The sequence below is a fragment of the Taudactylus pleione genome, unplaced genomic scaffold (assembly GCF_031769625.1).
Source record: "Taudactylus pleione unplaced genomic scaffold, aTauple2 ptg000500l, whole genome shotgun sequence".
NCBI classification, from domain to species: domain Eukaryota; kingdom Metazoa; phylum Chordata; class Amphibia; order Anura; family Myobatrachidae; genus Taudactylus; species Taudactylus pleione.
In genome coordinates this window covers 1,046,926-1,066,047 of record NW_028284902.1, presented here as the reverse complement: position 1 = coordinate 1,066,047, position 19,122 = coordinate 1,046,926, and the positions used below count along the sequence as shown (strand labels likewise).

General features: G+C 41.9%; 1 protein-coding gene across 1 annotated transcript in view; it reads left to right on the top strand.

The window, feature by feature from the left end:
* The window catches only part of ABCA12 (ATP binding cassette subfamily A member 12), a 279,245-nt gene that overhangs the window by 105,066 nt on the left and 155,057 nt on the right, over positions 1–19,122 (top strand). The window contains exons 10-13 of the mRNA XM_088449892.1: positions 1,098–1,203; positions 4,508–4,625; positions 8,421–12,398; positions 15,986–16,798. Coding sequence (XP_088306018.1) covers positions 1,098–1,203; positions 4,508–4,625; positions 8,421–12,398; positions 15,986–16,798 — 5,015 coding nt within the window. The remainder of the gene's footprint in view (positions 1–1,097; positions 1,204–4,507; positions 4,626–8,420; positions 12,399–15,985; positions 16,799–19,122) is intronic.

Below are 19,122 nucleotides of genomic sequence, written 5' to 3'. Positions count from 1 at the left end.
CAAATCCATCTCAAAGTTGCAACTTTGCACCTAGACAAGTACAGTACGCTGCAATGGACTATTTTTTCCATACCAGGGAAAATATAAATACTGGACGGCTTCATTTGGCACTGCTATTTAGAGTTTAGCTCCCTCTCAACTCTAAGGGGTCAATTTACTAAGAATCGAGATTGTCCCGATTTTGAATGAGATTAATCTCGCTGTAACTCACCTGAACTCACAGCCCGGAGATCCCTTTTTTGGGGGGTCCACACCTCCCCTGAGATCCCTGGCTTGGCCTGACCGGCTTGGGGTGAGAATGCTTTGGCTCTGGAGACCCGGTAATAGACCGTCCGTGCTGTGCCATTACAACCCATTCGGTTTGGGTCCACATTTTTTCCACCCTATATTTAAAACCTGGACTGGCCCTGTAACCTGGTGCTAGTTCCTAAATTATAGTGGAACCCTACTCATTTTGTTCCCCATAATTTTTGGAACCAGGACCGGCTGACAAGTCCGGGGCTGATTATGCTTTTGGGGGGGGGGGCCCCACGTAATTTTTTCAAAATAATTTAACCCGATTTTAACTAATCAAAGGCAGAATCATACACAAATCAAAATGAATTGTGTATGTTTCAGGCTAACTCGCAGCTCAGGAGGTGGAGAGTTTGAAAAGTGAGTTTGCTGTCATCTCACCCGAGCTTGTCATCCCGATTCTTTGTAAATTTGAGAGATGTATATATTAGGTGAAAAGCACTTCCGAGTTGCCCGATGGTGAGTTGATTCGAGTTAGCTATCTCCCCCGAGTTTAACGAGCGAGAAGAGAGAATTCTCTCTCTATCTCACCTGACTTTACCTATAGTAAATTTGCGAGATGAAAATCAACCCTAAAATCACCCGAGATAGCAATCTTGACCAATCTTGATTTTTAGTAAATTTCCCCCTAAATCTCTGCGTACATTTTAAGTCCAACCCCACAGTGCAACATGGTTTTGCCAAAATACAATATTGCAATTTGTAGCTGGACTTACTCCTAACTAAATGGGGCCCCCCATGTCTTGTTATGACGTACACGTATTGCTATATTTATGTCTAACCATCAAGCTTCCTTTCTGCAGCAAGTGTCATGTGGATCCAGTCAGTGCTGGCTTGATGTGGGAAAGTCATTTGAAATACTCTACTGGCTGGTGACGTCTCTGGGTAATGAAACTTCCAGGAATGCTTGTAAGTCACCTGCGTGGAAAATACTTAGCATTCTCGTACACTTAGAGAACATATCAAGTGGCAAGTACAGTATGTGATATCCAAAGGGGGGATTATACCTAGGCCCATCTAAAAAAATATCAGATTCTTCGCATACCTTCCTACATGACCCTCTCCAGGAGGGACACAGTGCTCTGGTCCTGGACTTCCCTGGTAAGAGGTGGGGCTGCAGCACAGTTCAAAATTCAAATAGGGGGGTCACACCAACTGTCATTTCAAACATCACCGGCTGGGACTCACTGGCAGTTGGTGTGACCCCTCTATTTGTATTTTGGACTGTGCTGCAGCCCCACCTCTGGAGCCGCCACCAATCATAAATTACCAGGGAAATCCAGGACCAGAGCATTGTGTACCTGCTGGAGAGGGTCATGTTGGGAGGTATGTCTTCCTATATGCATACTGCAAAAATTAATTATTGTGTATCAGAGAAACAGCTTACTCACGTCCTTCTTCAAATTTATTTCCAGGTTGCAATGTCCTTCTGAGAGAAGTTACAGCCATGTTATTATGACCATAATTCCTACCTACTGTACCTAGTCAAAAAAAAAAATCAAGAAAAAGTTAAAATAAAGTATTAGTGGGGGTATAGAAACCCCAGTGTAACCGAAAGAGAAAGTTGTGGGGTGTATTTGTAGTTAAGTTTATGGGCCTACTTTATATTTCTTTTACTAATCTATACTCTCAAATCCCATTTCCCCCCCCCCTACAGATGTGTCCTCAATCGCCTTTGCTGCAGTCGCACCAAACAGCCCCTCTCGGCACGCCTGGTCCTGTGAGACATTGCTAGAGCCAGGCATCTTTTTTGCGTAATTTTTTGTCAAAAATGCGTCTAGGTCTATTATGCGATGAGACCAACACGCACCAGGAGACTGCGCTGATTAATTTGATATGTGACACTTGTATATATATGTACGACTGAGTCTCTCAATCAGCATGTGAAGTCCTACGATCCAGCGGACGCAAATTTTTTCCACGTCAAGTTCCGATTACAGACTCAGGGATATATTTACTAAAGTGCTGTTTTTTAGCAGAGAAGTTGTTGCCCATAGCAACTAATCAGATTCTACTTATCATTTATCTAGCACAGTGGTTCTTAAACTCCGTCCTCAGGACCCCACAAGCAGGACCATAACTAGGGTAGTGCGACCAGTGCCATGGCACAGGGCACCGCAGGGCAGGGGGCACTGTTCGGGCCTGTCAATTTTCCTGTTTATCATTCTCACTTGTAGCTTTCTCTTCTTTTAGCCCCAGCATCTCCTGGCCTCCCCTATCTCTGCCATGGCCCTTTTTCAGGTGCACTATCTCGTGTCCCTATTTAAAAATTGGATGGGGGGCACCAATGCTTTCCCTGGCACAGAGCACCAAAAAGTCTAGTTGCGGCTCTGCCCATGCAGGTCACGTTTTCCAGGTCACCCAGCAGGTGCACAGGTGTATTCATTACTCACTGACACATTTTGAAAGATCCACTGGTGGAGATAATTATGATTGAGGAGACCTGGAAAACATGCAGTGGACCGAGTTTGAGAATCTAGCACCTTTTAGAAGATAATAGCTAGAATCTGATTGGTTTCTAGGGGCATCATCTTCACTTGTAAAGACCTACACTTTAGTAAATATACCCCTAAGTTTCACACAGATATACAAGTGTCACACATCAAATTAGTCACCACAGTCTCCTGGTGCTTCCTAGTCGCATCGCTTTGCGACTTGACTTGTAGGGGACCTGGCGGCTAGTGGGTCTATTTACTAAGCCTTGGAAGGAGATAAAGTGGACGGCAATAAGGTACCAGCCAACCAGCTCCTCACTGTCCTTTTTCAATCACAGCCTGTGAGTTGGCAGTTAGGAGCTGATTGGCTGGTACCTTATCTCCATTCAATTTATCTCCATCCAAGGCTTAGTAAATAGATCCCTAGATGAGCAAGGACACATCTGTGATATTCCCCAAGAAACTTAATTTCATGAAAGACAGCTAGTAGCATTAATCCATATAATCTCTGTTTAATAAAATGGTCATCAATACATAATAGAGGAATGAGGAAAGAGGCAAGAGGACCATCAGGACACTGGGGTAGATGTATGATCAGGTGGTTAACAATCGTTGGCCCTGCTACGCCCATTATCGTGGTGAAACAGGGCCAAATACGGCCCGGATGTATGATAATATCATTTGCAGAAGAAGGAGAGTGTTAACTCCCCTGAGTGGCGAATTGCACTCTCCCTCTGATGGTTTCTCTGACCGGCGGTTGTAGATAGATTGTGCGTGCGCAGGGTCTTTTCTCCTAATCCCTGGCTGTCGGCCCCAGTGCTGTGTGAGTGCGGAAGTGTCAGCTGCAGCTGTCAAAATCGATAGCTGCAGATGTCGGAGTGGTCAGTGCCACTGACCGTTCATAACTTGCCAAACACATATCGGCGCCCTATCCAGGTACAGCTGCTTTAATAATGACAGGCATATAGCGCATAGCGCCCCTGTTATTCTAACCACTTCCCTGCATTCATACATGCAGGGAATCGGTAAATGCAGCATATAATGTGCGCAGTTAGTGGAAAAACACATAACACCCCTTCATACATCTCCTCCAATGTCTCTATGTGCCCTATGTCCCCAGGGCTTACAATGCCAGTGGCTAATGCATTTCCTTTGTGTTTTTATAAAACATGTATAGCATTGTCAAATAATACCCCTTTTCCACCGCCGCAAAAACCTGGGTTATTGCCGTGTCCACCCAGATCGCTGCTCAATGGAAAAGGGACCCTAGAAAAAAATCCCGGGTCACGAGGAGTGTTCTACATGGGTAAAACCCGGGTCTTGCTCAGTGAAAACGGGTAACCTGCCTGGGTCATCCGACCCAGGACACGTTTACAGCATGCTGATTGGCTGAAACCGAAAGCTGTCACCGGGGAGGGAGAGATTACTGTCTACCCGTATGGTCCAGACCGTTCAAGTTTTGACCCCATCCCCGCTTCATAAGGGGAGGCTGTAATCTCTCCCTGTCCGTCTGCCCGGTGACAGCTGTGACATCACACAGCCTCTCGAAAGAACACCCCGCCCCCAAAAGGACTCCCTCCCCTGGTGGTCGGACTGCTCCGATCTGGCGTTCAGGGGAGAGCTGGAGTTTCCGATGCTTGGTGTGAACGGCGCCGACCCAAGATATTCCCGGGTCGGTGCCGCAGTGGGAACGGGCTAAATCCCGGCTCTGACTCGGGATTTTGGTGGAAAAGGGGCATTAATGAGTTCTCACAGATTTCCTATTGATCTCCATTTAGGTGAATTTAATGGGCTGAATATCGTTTGCTATGGTTCCATCAACTGGGATATCTTCCTACAGACATCACTCTCACTTTTAAAAGAAGTTAGTATTGACCCTCCAGCAGGTCTAATAAGGTGAGAAATGTATCCTTCATCCTTTGTGTCATATAATAACCTGTCTCTAGGAAATATAGCTGCGATGTTCCTTTGTGAGGTAGAGAACGGAAATAATTTCATAATGCATTATATGGTACTTTTAACAAGTGGACTATCACATTGTGGGCCTGATTCAGAGAGGAACGCAATGGCGATTATGTACACAGATGGAGCGATTGTTTGTCATTGTGCATGCGTAATGATCGCAGTGAGATTACGGACGCACAGAGCAATCCATTGCAAAGTGAGTGACAGGCTGTCAGCGTTTTCGGGGTGGTAACAGGGAGTGGTCATGAAAACGCAGGCGTGTCTGACTCCGTTACATGGGCGTGCATAAATTAGCCCTTGCGATCTCCTACGCAGCTCTGCATGTCAGGAGAGCTGCCAAATCTGCAGCAGGTCAGACCCGCCGCAAGGGCAAGATGGCCGCTCGATGTGCATTGATGGTACAGATATTTAAGCAGGTAGGCGACTTTGTGCGCATGTGAGAAGACAGAAGTGGGAGTCCTTATGCTCGGGTGCTCTTTGGAATCGTTAGTCTATTTTCGCAGCTGGGTTCCGCGCGGAATCACAGCTGCGGTCGCGTTACCGTCCATCTCTGAATAAGGCCCAGTATTCAGTGGCAGTCTTCAAATATGTGCACCATTACCTTAAATGTATTTCAGTATTTTAATTTAAGATGACAGCTGCCATACTGCTTCTCTGGTTAGTGGAAACCATCTATATAATAAGGTTTGTCCTGTCTCTAACATGCATGCGCAGTGGGAGCTAGCACCACCGGAGAGGTGGAACCGGTCACCAGGGATGGGGTAAGCACGGGAGCAGGGAGGGGAGGGTGATAGAATGGAGCATGGTGGTTGTGGCAGATGAGATTGAGCAGAGCGAGAGAGAGGTTGGGGGAGCAGAGTGCCGGGATGGAGAACAGTGGGAGAAGAGGTCGGGATGAGGTTGAAATGGGAGGGGTGGAGCGGTATTGGGGAGGGCGCAGTGGAGCTGGGCCAGAGGAACGGGAGGTGCAACAGTCAAAACTTTCAGAGCAGCGGAAAGAGGAAACGGGGGGGGGGCGTGTAGACTGAGGTGACTCGGCGGATCCCTTTACTAGTAAGTACGAAGTAGCTAAAATCATGTAACTTGGACCGGTTTACATGCAATCCAAAACCGAGATTCAGTTTTTAAATCCGAGTTCCAAACTTACAGCAGACCCGACTGGGTACGTGGTTCTACTTGGGACCCCAAAAGTGATCCGAGCCAGGACTCGATTCGACTCGGAACTCCTATATCCGAGTGTGTTCTGTTTTCAGGAAAACCAAAACGCACATCTCTAGTTATAACGGCAACAACCTTCGGCTGTAAATAATGCACAGTAGTCGTTTTGACTACTGCCGGGAAAATCCCCATTACGGCAAACAAAGGCAAGTCACTTCCTGAGCGCTGTAATTAAGCTATTGCAAGAATACTCTGTGACTCAAAACTAGAAAGTTATTGCAGCACAGTTTTCAGGCAGCTTTAGAGTGTTTAGCCTAAGGAATGAGAACAGACAGGTTTCTCCAGGCTTCCATTCATACTGACACAAAAGCTACAAGTGCACGTACCAAGTAAAAAAAGAAAACAATTGTATTGTTTGCCACAATGTTAAATCACAAGGTCATATTTCTGTGATGTTGACAGCAGCCTGTCTGACACCACCCTTAGATGGTATTACTGACTTACAGAAACATTTATACCTGCAGTCAAGGAAATAATTGTACTTGCTTTGAACAAATAAAATCCCATATTGGCCAAATGCTGTGAATGTTTCAGCCCTGCAGTGTTTGTGTGTCTGCATAGCAGTGTTTTATGATTTTCTAGGTATGGAAATGTATCAGTACTGGAATGGTGCTATGTAGAGGGGGATGCAGTCAGGAAGCCGACTTCCTGACTGTGTAATTCCGACAGGGGAGTAATGATAGGCGTCAAAATCCCGACACCTATCATTATCCCTACGCCAGGAGCCCGACACCTGGCATACCGAACGAAGGTAAGCCGGGCGGCAGGCACGGACAGCCACAGGGGGGGGAGGGTTAGGTTAGGGGCTCCTGGGGGGGACTTAGGTTTAGGCACCCCCCCCCGGGAGGTTAGGGTTAGGCTAGGGGAAGGAGGGGTTAGGGTTAGGCACCCCCGGGGAGAGGTTAGGGTTAGGCACACCCCCCCTTCCCCCTCGGGAGGGTTAGGTTTAGGCCGCGGGAACGGGGAGGTTAGGTTTAGGCACTTAAAGGGGGGTTAGGGTTAGGAGGTTAGGGTTAGGCACCCCTAAGGGAGGGTTAGGGTTAGGGGGGGAAAGGGTTAGTAATACTTACCTTAATTCCCTGTCGGGATCTTCACTGCTACCGGTCTTCCAGCATCGGGATTTGACATAGGTCCGGCGGTATTTCATACCGATCCCTGTAGGGGAGATGTACTAAAGCCTTGGAGAGAGATAAAGTACCTACCAATATTAAGGCAATATGCCTTAAAGGTTATATTGAGCCACCTGGCACAATGGCCACTGGGCAGATCATACTGCATACCCCCAAAACATGCCTCAGTTACACTTGGTATAGATGAGTGGCTGGCTAGCTTTTTGCCCTAAAGAATAAACAACAGGATTTTTGGATTAGGGACCGAAACCTGTAATTGTTATAGTAGTAATAATAATAATAATGATAATATGGATTCCAGATTTCCCAATCAAAAATATATCTAAAAAAAAAGTTCTACTCCTTCTCTCTTATCCATTTGCCAATCAAAATCTAGTAGTTTTGAGACCAGCTTTTCCACATATCACCCTCCATACATAATTAGTCTTTTTTTACTAAGTATTATTCCATTTTAGTAACCTTATCACAACTTATTAAAAAACTGCTCTAGTTGCTGATTTTATATTTTTATTACATCTTTATTGTTTCTGTTTTTTGAATCTCTAAATAAAAATATGTAAAAAAAAAAAACAGCTCTCGTCACCTTGCAGATAATACTTTTAAAGGCACTCTAATATTAGACATATCCTTACAGGGTGTGCTAAAAGTCACTAGTATCAGGCCCATAAAGGGCATTGTGTCTGCTAACTCCCTCCCTTTTTTATGTCCTATTTCGGTTCTTTGCTTTCTCGAACAAACCAACGGCATATACCCTGCCCCAATGATGTCACACATATCACTTACTGTAAAAGGATAATATTAAAGGATTATCACGCCACAGTATGATTGACAGTTTTTTTTATATATACATTTATAACATATTTTGATATTGCACAAAGGTAAAAAGCAAGAAAACATAATGCTCAATCCAATAAGGTGCGAAGGGGGGTGAGTTGTTCGTTGCAACGACATACAGTAGAAACGCAAGCACTGGCCCCCCTTGCCGCCTAAGCTCACCCTGAACTCGCACAATTTTGTATGCAGCCCAACGGGGCTGCAAACAAAAATCTGTGAGTCCAGAGGTACCGTAATTGCAGCATATAGCAGCACTTACTGTCGCAGCGAGGAGCACACACCTACAATAATAGGACTGATTACTGTAGAATGAACAGACAGTGAAAGCACTTTCATCCAAATATGAAGTTGATGGATGTAAAGTAATTGAGAAAACTAATACCCTCACAAATCATGGACTAATTTTGTAAGCAGTTGCCATGTGTACTGTCCAGATCATGTGTGTATAACTATAAATATATAATAATAATAATAATAATAATAATAATAATATCATAATAATAATAATAATTTAATATTGCATTGTTTGTGCTAATTTTTACAGAGTTGTGCAACGAACTTGGACAATGTTGAAGCAAAACGCAGTTGATCAGATGATTCTTCAGAAGCTGGAGCAGGAAATTACCAGTAGTTATCCCTCAGATCCACAGCTGCAGACGGTTCTCAGACAACTTGTCCACCTGCTACTTAATGCTACAGACCTTCTATTAACAGAGTCCTCCCAGTACCAGTTTTACAGCAGGCTCTGGACATTACTGGAACAGATTAATATACTTGTTCCACCAGAACTCCTGAATATGCAATCAATTCACAGCACGGACACTATAAGTAACTTAACGCAAACGATTGTCAAGAATATTCTGTACTGGGTTAATCTGAGTGGCTTACTTTCATCCTCTAACGTGACCAGCCAGACATTGGTAGACCTCCAGATCCTAACCAATGCCTTGTCCACCATCAGCTCAGAGATTGCTACCTTCAATGACTCCACAATATTGCTTAAGATCCTTTCAATTACCAATCAACCAGCTTTCAAAGAATTACAAACAAGTCTCCAAACCCTTCTGAACTTGAAACCCATTACTTTGAATATAACCTCAACCCTTATTCATGCATTCAATCTCTTTAGCAAGCTAATGACTGCGTCTAACCCAACGAACAGCTCTCTACTTGTCAACTTCTACTTACAGCAGATATTGACTTTTCTGAACACAGAAACAACCTTGCAAGACAATCTGACTTTTCTGAATTCCTATTTCGACTACAACCAGCTAGCTTTTTTACAATCTGAGGCATTTACTAATAATGCTGCAGATATCTTGTCCTTTTTCGCTCCATCGCATTTACAGACAATGAGCTCTAACCCCAATAATGTATCACTGGAGTTGATGAAGCTAATCTCCAGCTTAATTCCAGATACGGAACGTGATCTCTTTCATAATGTAGAGAACTTCTTCGCGACTCTCCTCGACACAGTGTCCACATGTCAGATGGAACTGTCCAACTGTACGGGCTCCATCTTCATGTTCCAGCAGCAGCTACAAAACGCCACAGAGTTTATAACCGCCCTGACTACTGGAAACGTGCAACAAATAGTTAACGGTAGCATTGCATTACAGTTTGCAGCGCCCAGCCAAGCGCAGATGGCTGTCTTCAATAAAATGTTCTTGATGATCTCGTGTTCTCAAGCACGCGATAACAGTTCATGCAACACTGCCCAGGATATCTATAAGAACACACTTGGAGAACTGACTTTAATTTTAAATATGACATTAGAAAATGGATCAAATCTCTCCCTCCCTCTCGTAGAGCAACTACAGCAGAATATTGACGATGTTCTTCAAGCGCTTGGATCTGTAGACCTTACAAAACTGACCTCTCAACTGAGTAACATCACCAGATTGTCTAAGTGCTACATGAACACATTGGTCAATCCTCTGCAGTGCACTATGGAGTTGACTACAAGCCTCGCGGATCTCCTACAAATGCTGCCATTTCCACAGCCTACAGATGATATTATCCTTGCAGTGCTTTCAGTAGCTCAAACCTGGCTAGGAGAGATGAATGGAACAGTGGATATTTATCAACAGCTTACTTATTTGTATGACGTGTCAACCGTCGCGTTTCACAATCAGTCTACTCTTCGGGAAATATACATAAATCTCCTGGATGTTGTGGACAGTTTGGGAGAATTAAGAGCTAATGCAAATTTGTCATCCATAGCAACTGGCAAATTAATTGGAGACTTGTTGGAGACTCTGAAAGCTGCAAAAACTAATTATGCATTCCCTGCTACATTGTTATCTCAGACTAACCAAGAACTAGAGAATTTGAAAACCCAGCTTCAGACTGTTCGGTGGTATATTCTATGTGTGAAAAATCAGACTGAAGCCTTCCAAACTACTAGTAATACAGACCCATTTGTGACAATGGCACAGTTGATCGTAGGCATTGTCCTGTCTAGTATCAAAAGCAACCCTTCCCTCATGCCCATTGCTGGTGAAGCGCAGTATGTAACTAATTTGGTGGAAAAATTTGATTTTATTTCTACTCTCCACAGCATACTTAATGATACACTGCAAGGAGGAGATCAAAGTATAGATATGTTTATAAACCACACTATGTCCACCATCGAAATGATCATTCAGCAGGAATTTGTCAACAGGACTCGTGGGAACCCTTTGCTAAATGAAATTAGTGACAGTGATCTTACGTTTGTTTTGCAGCTATTACAAGAATATGATGGAGAAAGGCTGGCCAATCTCTCTTCTGTCTTGTCCTCCACAGAGAAGGTCCTTCTGACTGTGGAAACATTTGTGAATGACTTATACCCAGAGACAGTTTTCAATTATAACTTACAAACCATATACAACATATCCCAACAAGTCATGTATATTCTGTATCATGCAGAATATGAAGGTAGCATGAATAAGACTGCTCTGTATGATATATACAATTTGTTTCTGGAGTGTTGGGATGGAAACATCTTGCATGAGTTTCCATGGTTGAAGAATAAGTTGATGGAACTCCTGCATTTAAGCGTGCAGTGTTTATCCGCGAGCACGGCTCCATCACTGACACAGAACTGCTCAGCCACAGACATCACACACACGGTGCAACTGATTCTAAATGATTTGGGTTGCCAGATAAGCTTGGTTCTACCCATGACAGATGGAAACATGACATTGAGTAGCATCTTGGAAGACACCACTTGGCAGGCAAATACGTCTGAGTGTGCCATAGAAAGCACAGCAAAAGAAGAACTAGCATGCCTTGCTAAGAATTTGGAGACAACTGTTCAATTGATTTCTAGAACAAATCATCTTTTAGGCCTAGACACTACTTGGGTTCCAGAAATGGATGCAGCGCTACCCCTAATTACTGACAAACTTTCAGCACACAACGTCACATGTGTGGCAATTGATAGACAGATTGGATATATTATATATCAAATGTTTGAAAGTCAGTCTACACACTTACAGTCTCTGATATATCTGTTTTCCAATCAGACATTATATACCCAGGATTTATCCCAATATTCAGAAAACCTGCTTCAGGTATCTAATATTGTAAAGCTTTATGCCTCCAACCAAGCAGATATCCCTTTAAATGACACTGTACTGAGCTCATGGAATGATATCATGCTGCAATTGTTTGAAGTCTCCCAAATGAGCACAACGACCAACAAATCATTTGTAGCATCGGAATTGCAGAAAACTGTAAGCAATTTTCTGAACCGGTTTGGCTCAGTTGAAGAGTCCTTGGAAATGTTTCATATACTAAACATCCTAAACAGGGTCACAAACCTTACAAGTGTAAGTCTGAGACTGAACTCAAGTATGCCACATATTTCCCTGGCTAATATTTTTGATGCCAACTTTTCCATGATTGCGGTTAAACTTATTAAAAAGATCAGTGCCGAATTGAATATAACATCTGTTGAGAGCTGCGAAAATTCACTTCTCAACCATCTTGATTTGTACCGCAGTAGGATGAACCTTTCCATCGATGACACATTCTATTCCAACATCAGCTCTTGGACATGCGGATTAATACTCAGAAACAATTCTAGAATTGATTGGCTAGAGGAACTGAAAGCAATCACAAGTATGGTGATCACTGCAGAGGCTGGAACAAAGGTAGACAATATCATGAAGATCATAGCATCTTTCATCCAGTCTGAGAATTTCACCAGCGTGGATATGCTTGATAGTTTAGTGACATCCTTAATTCAAATCTTAAATGGAAAAGAGCCTCCAATGAACCAGGTTGTCTACCAAACCCTCCATGAATCGGTGAACTCTTTGGAGTCCATAGTCAAAGAGGCATTATCAGGTGGAAACAGCAGTTCTATATCCACAGTGGAGAAGATCACTGTTAATGCAATAGGAGCAGTGAACCGTGTTTTTAAAAGCCTCAATATCACCGGCTACGAAGAGATCTTATTGGTTACGTCTGAGATTTTCCAGATTTATTTCATCACGAGCAACAGCACTGAGCCAATGGACGCCCTGCTTCAAAAGTAAGTTGGAATATTTGTTTTTCATTGCATGAGCAAGTTTAATTAGGCAGATATTTGTATAAATGTGACAACTTTGTGATAGTGTAGTTAGTATGTGTATTTTTTTTTTGGCTCATGTATGCTATAAACCTATACTCAAAGAGGTTGGAAGCCCTTGCAGGTCATAAATTATAGTTTAGTATTTTAAGGACAGATGAACAGGAGGGAACAAATAAGTTTGTATGCGGTTGCAGGAGCTCTGAGATGGAGTGGGCCGGGTACCAATTACTGAAGTCCAGGTTCGAAGCATCTTCTGGTCCCTTACTGTCCCACTCGATTACTGCAATCCGTTGACGAAGGACTATTAACAGTACCTAAGAAAGAAATCCTTTGGCGCCTCCTATAGGTCCCGTATATAGCTTAGGTAATAATCACAAAGTGAGTACTCAAATTGAAATGGGTTTAATAAAATGCATAGTAAATACAAAATAAAAATATATATATATGGACATAGTAAAGTAAAACGCACTCTTAGATTGTCTGCTGCTTCATACACAAATATATATGTTTTGTGTTTTAATTTATATGTTGTGAGTATGTCCATCTTTTATTGGCTATAGCCTATATATATATTTATACATATGTACATATATATATTTTTATTTTGTATTTGCTATGCATTTTATTAAACCCATTTCAATTTGAGTACTCACTTTGTGATTATTACCTGAGCTATATACGGGACCTATAGGAGGCTCCACAGGATTTCTTTCTTTCGCACAACTACTAGGGAAGGTGAGCCCTTATCGTTTCCCTCTAAAGGCAGCAACCTATTTAGAACATATAGGTACTAGTGCTACCTTCATCTCTTTTTCTAAACATATTAACAGTACCTAGAATCTCCTGGAATTCATCTGGGGGTCAAGCTTTCAGCTTTGTGGCTCTGACGCCATGGAACTTGCTTCCTCGCACAGTTCGAGAGGCCTCCACTCTAGAATCTTTCAAACATAGACTCAAGACTCACCTATTCACCCAAGCATTTCATTAATGTCCCTTGCGCTATATAAATAACATTATTATTATTATTATTATTATTATTATTATTATTATTATTATTATTAGAGCCGTAACCAGACTTTTTGGTCCCCTGTGCCAGAGAGAGCATTGGTGCCCCCCCCCCCCCCCCATTTTTTAACATAAGATCTGTGCATCTGATAAAGGGCAATGGCTTCATGGAGATGGGCGAGGGAAGAGAGAGGGGAGGCCAGGAGATGCTGGGGATTAAAGAAGAGGAATCTACAAGTGAGAATGATAATAAACAGGTAAATTGACATGCCCAAACAGCGCCCCCTGTCCTGCAGAGCCCTGTGCCATGGCACAGGCGCACTACCCTAGTTACGGCCCTGATTATTATTATTGTTTGACTGGGGGGACCAACTTGAGCCAGGGCTTGTCTGCTGAGTCTGCCAAGGATCCGGGTCCAGAATTCCCCCCAACGTTGGCGCGTAATCGTCATAGTGAATCTTTTCCAGAGTGGGAGTGGCCATGCCCTAATCTTGGTCAAACACCCTCTCTAACAATGGGGCATGCCTGCTGTATTGGTCACCCTACATATTTGATAACTTGGTTTTTATTCTATCAATTACTTTATTAGTTTAGGATTCCCTACACAGTGACCATGAGCTGAAGGCCCTCAAACAGCTCAGCTGTAAACTAGATTGGGAAGCAATTTTGTGTATCCTGGCATAAGCGTACAGAAAAGGCTATGAAATTTGAGAAAGAAAATATATTATATTTATTACAATATATTTGTTAATTATTGTCTGACATTAGCGACTAAATACAATACCACAGAAGGTACCTTTGTGCTGTGCGGGTAATGGGTAGATACTCTAGGCATATTGAAAATAGCAGAGGGCACAAGCTTTAGAAAGGGGTAATTAAATCATTGTGAGATTTCTTTTCTAAGGTAGACTATGCAAGACAAATAAAAAGGTGGATTGACAGGAATGACATAGAAGCATAATGGTACACCTACAGTATTTATATAGAATAACACCTACAGTATTTATATAGAATAAAGAGCAGTATGTTCAAATAATCTGGACACATCTGATACTAGACATAACCTCAGTGATGGTTCTTTTCATCTCCCAGTGTCACAACTGCAATGGTGACCAAGGACATACTTGGGGCTTCTGTCACCTAACCATAGAGTATCTACTTGTGTCATGGAACTCACTGGCATGCTATATATATATATAGCGATGATAAATGTTACACCTCCTGAATTCTTATGTGAACTCTCCCTAAATCACTCAGTGACAGAATCTATTTGTGGTACATTTTCTGCTTATCTGTGTTATGTATTCCCCTAAAGCGATGTCAGTAGTTTCATTAGCAATGTATAGATTTCCACAAATGGAAACCAGAGTCTTTATAAAGATGAGAAATGCATTATATGATATTTCAGTGAGTGAGTTATTCCCCCGCATAAAGGAATGCAGATTGTGAAACGGAATGGGTAGGGCACACGTACTGTACTGTAAGAATCTATGGCACTTCCATACCTGTATTTATAGCGCAAAGTAGATGAGATTGGATTATATATTAGGGGATTCTGCATAGTGTGGATGATTTTTGCAGTAATTGTGAGATAATAAAAAGGAAAGGAGCTTTTAGCAAATAAAATGTGGGCAGAAAATGGTAAACTTAGCAGCACTGTTGGTGCAACAGACATCCCAAGGCACATCGCTAATATAATCATATCACTAATGGTCCTCTATTAATAAAATATACTGAATTTACATTTCTCTAAATATACAAAATGTATCCCTTACTTTTTCCATGCTGAGAATAGCATCCTCATTACACTCAGAGGCGCCAAAGAAGGGGGCTGGGTACAGCCAAGGAGGCAAAGTCACGCCATACCCCCTCAAGAGCATGGCATTGGGCGGGCCTAGGCACTGGGGGGGGGGGCGAGTGGCTTACAGAGTGAGCATTTTCAAGGCATTGTGAGGGGTGTGGTTATGCCTTTCGCGCACTCCTAGGTCTGGGCACTTAGTTCCTGCCCTAACCCATCTTGGAGCCCCTTATATAGAGTTGGAATGCGGTGGCATAGCATCTCCATGGAGGCCTGATGTGCAAATAGAGCATGGCCACACCCCCAAATGCCCAGTTCCCCTTAAAGTAGGGGACTGGATTTGTTATGGTGAATCTGATTACACCTGTTGCAACTGTAGGGAAAGGCGCTTGATGATTAGGTTTGTGTTAGAGATTATCATAGAGGAACAGCAATTTAATCTAATAGGCCCATTTAGTAATGAGTTTTATCATATGCAACAAGTTTTAAAACTCATTGCGTATGATAATGGTGCTCCAGCCAATCAGCTCCTAACTGTCATCTGTTTAAAAAATGACAGTTGGGAGATGATTGACTTGAGCATTATAATGAGTTTTAAACCTTGTTGCGTATGATAAAACTCATTGATAAATGAGACTATTTTTTTTAATTGTAAGAACTGTTTGGATAATGGATTTCCACGTGAGATTTGCAGTATACTATATATATCTACTGTATAATAAATATATATTTTTTTTCCCTGCAGGATATTGGAACGCATATTGACAGTTTTCCAAAACAGCGGACTCGAAAATGCATTCATCCATACACTAGAAAGTCAAATCCTCAGTCTGTCTTCAGAGAAACAGACAATGGTGCAGAACTTTCTCCATACTGTAATGTCTGCCATCAATGACACAGCTTCTGAGAGTGCAACACAGACACCGGTAGACTCTTTCTTAACATTGGACTGTAGCAGAGTCATTAAAATACTTACTGCTGTACATAAGATGGTACAGAATGCCGTCCCTTCAAGTCCATGGTCGGATGAAACACAACTCTCAAATTTAACTATGGATATTTGTGGCCTGTTACACTGGAACCATTCACAGAATGACTGGGTTAGCATGGTCAAATCCTCCAGAAGGATACTTCTGTACGCTGAGCCACTAGTACCAGACAGCATGAGAAAGTACTGTGAGGCCGCATCATATATCCTCGGGGTTGTAGAAGAATTAGTTGCACAACCTGCCCTAACACAAAACAACCTAGCCAGCTTCATGAATATTGTACCGGTCATAAATGAACTGTTTGATAACGTATCAGGTTCAACAGGTTGGATGGAAGACAAGACTTTCCAGAAGCTGATTTATTTCTTACTGGATATTGCTTGGTGGTCTTCTTCTCCCAAGGAAGTCCTACTCCTCAAAGTGCAAAATTTCATCTTGGTAATGATACAAGATATACAAAATGTGCTTAAGCCGCAACATGGCTCTCCAGATACTGTCTGGTTGTCTTTCGCATTGGATGTGGTGGAAAGATTTATAAATAGGACTCAGAATACATCTTCTGAATACAGGTTAGTTCTTCCATAAGTTGTCATGATTCTTGTTTGACCATAATATAGTTACACTGTGCAACAAATAAATACGTTTAATTTGTTTCCTTTCTAAAAATAGTCATACATTACTAATTTGAGGTCAAGAAAAACTAAAATGATTTCAGAATGTTTTTACTAGCTCTATTTTTTGAACTACACTACTTGCACTATACTGTATGTGCATTAGTAATATAGTCATAGTGAAAAGTTATTTTAAAATAATCTGATATTTTCTTGATTGAAAATAAATAACAGTTGCTTTAATTCAATCAATCACAAATAAGAACACAAAACGAAACAAACATACAGCATAGGAAACAAACATACAGCATACGAAACAAACATACAGCATACGAAGCAAACATACAGCATACGAAAGTACTATCTAATTTAGTGGCCTATTCATGGGGGTGCTTTCTCTTTGCTTGTCGCTTGTACTCCTCTTCTGGGGCATCTCTTGTCACTGTCCAACAGTAGTGATCACCTACCCTGATATCTTTGTTCCATTGCTGTAATGTCTTGGTGGAATCGCTCACTATGCTTGTCACTCAGTGCACCACAGTTATCTTGTGTGGGTAATCCCGTGAATCGCATATATTTGAATAGGGGAGGGGGCAAATAACTGATTCATTTAATTGGGTCATTAGGCCCCGCCCCCTCTGCATGGAACGCAGATTGCTGGTAAGATTCTCTCCCTTCTGCCCACTTCACTAGGAATACCCCTACATGTTCATAAATGGGCTATATCTCCGAACTCAGAGCTAACTGAGAGTTTTAAATGTCATATTCATTCTTTGCTTGCTGAAATCAATTAGTAGTAACTATTTTCACATCGGAAACATTTTCATTGTTGTGCAGTGTTATTAGAGACTCAAGGAAAGTGATGTTTGAACCATATTTTCAAATTTACTAGAGAGATTTTCAATTTCTAAGTGGTTTCCAAAGTGGAAATGAGTGTGCCTGTTTCTGTTACAGTACTTTGTAGAGATTAAATATGAGCTTGTAATAAGAAAAAGCGGCATATTTAATAAATATAGGGGTCAATCCTATTAGGTGCGAATTGCGAGGTGCGAGTTGCTATTTTCACTTCGAATTCACATAGCAAATTAATTTTGCAAACCAAGTAGCAACTCGCACTGAACCGGTCAGACTGATTCGCAACTTTCCACTCACACCTCCCTGAGAGATGGAAAGGAAAATCTTTATTTTAAGGTTAAAATGTCGGGACACTGTGCTGAACCCATTGGGCAACCCCCCTAATGACTAATTAGGCATTTGAAAGTTTCCAATTAGCTAATTAGTCCAATAATTACATGTCATTTTTGGGGGTTTAAAAAAATGTCCCCAAATTTAATCACAATAATTTTTTAGTTGAAAAATAATTTTTATAATTTTTTTTTCCAATTTTGCAAGGTGCCCTCAAAGTACCCCAAAATCACCCTTTTTCCTACTTTTTTTGTGTTTTTCGTTTAATTTGTTTGAGATTAAATGTAAAAAGTTTTTTTTTAATAATTTTATTGCATTTAAAAAAAAAAAAACAAATCTGCCATTTGACACCATTTAAAAACCTACAATACCTTCCTAATGCCCAGAAATAGCCTTCTATACGGTCCTGCCAAAAAAATTATCCATTTTGGGGGGCCTAGGATGGTCTCCCCACATTTCATGCATTTCTCGCGAATCTCATTTGGCAGTCAATTCGCACCCCTCCGCTGTGAGTATTGCAAATAGCATTTTTAATTGGAGAATTCTCGGGAGAGCGCTTCACTGCGAAGTGCGCGAGTTTAAAGAAACAAACTTGCTACTCGCAATTAGTACCTAATAGGATTGACCCCATAGTCTCCTTACGCTAATGATTAATTTAAGCCATCAATGCAACTAGACTCAGCATTATTTCAAAATAAATAAATAAATGAAAAAGTTACATTTAATGAATTTATGTATTTGCACCCCTTGCGATGCAGCATGGTTTATTCCATGTATAAAATTATTTGCTTTGCTTCCTTCACTCTCAACTTAGAATCGACCCCAAAGTGCCTTGGTTTGCCACAGATATATAGGGCTGTATTCAATTGGGGGCGAAAAGCCGTTTTCTGCGATAAAGTATCGCGAGTGACGTCATTTCGCCACGCAAAAAGTTTCCTCCGTATTCAATTCCGGAGACTTTTCGCCGTTGCGAAAACTCAATGCAATGGAACCGGCAAATAAGTATTACCTATGAATAGGTGTCGAAAAAAAGTGCAGAATTGGGATTTTGGGGTCAAACCTCGGAAAACCCCCCTACACCCTTGGGACAGTCTCCA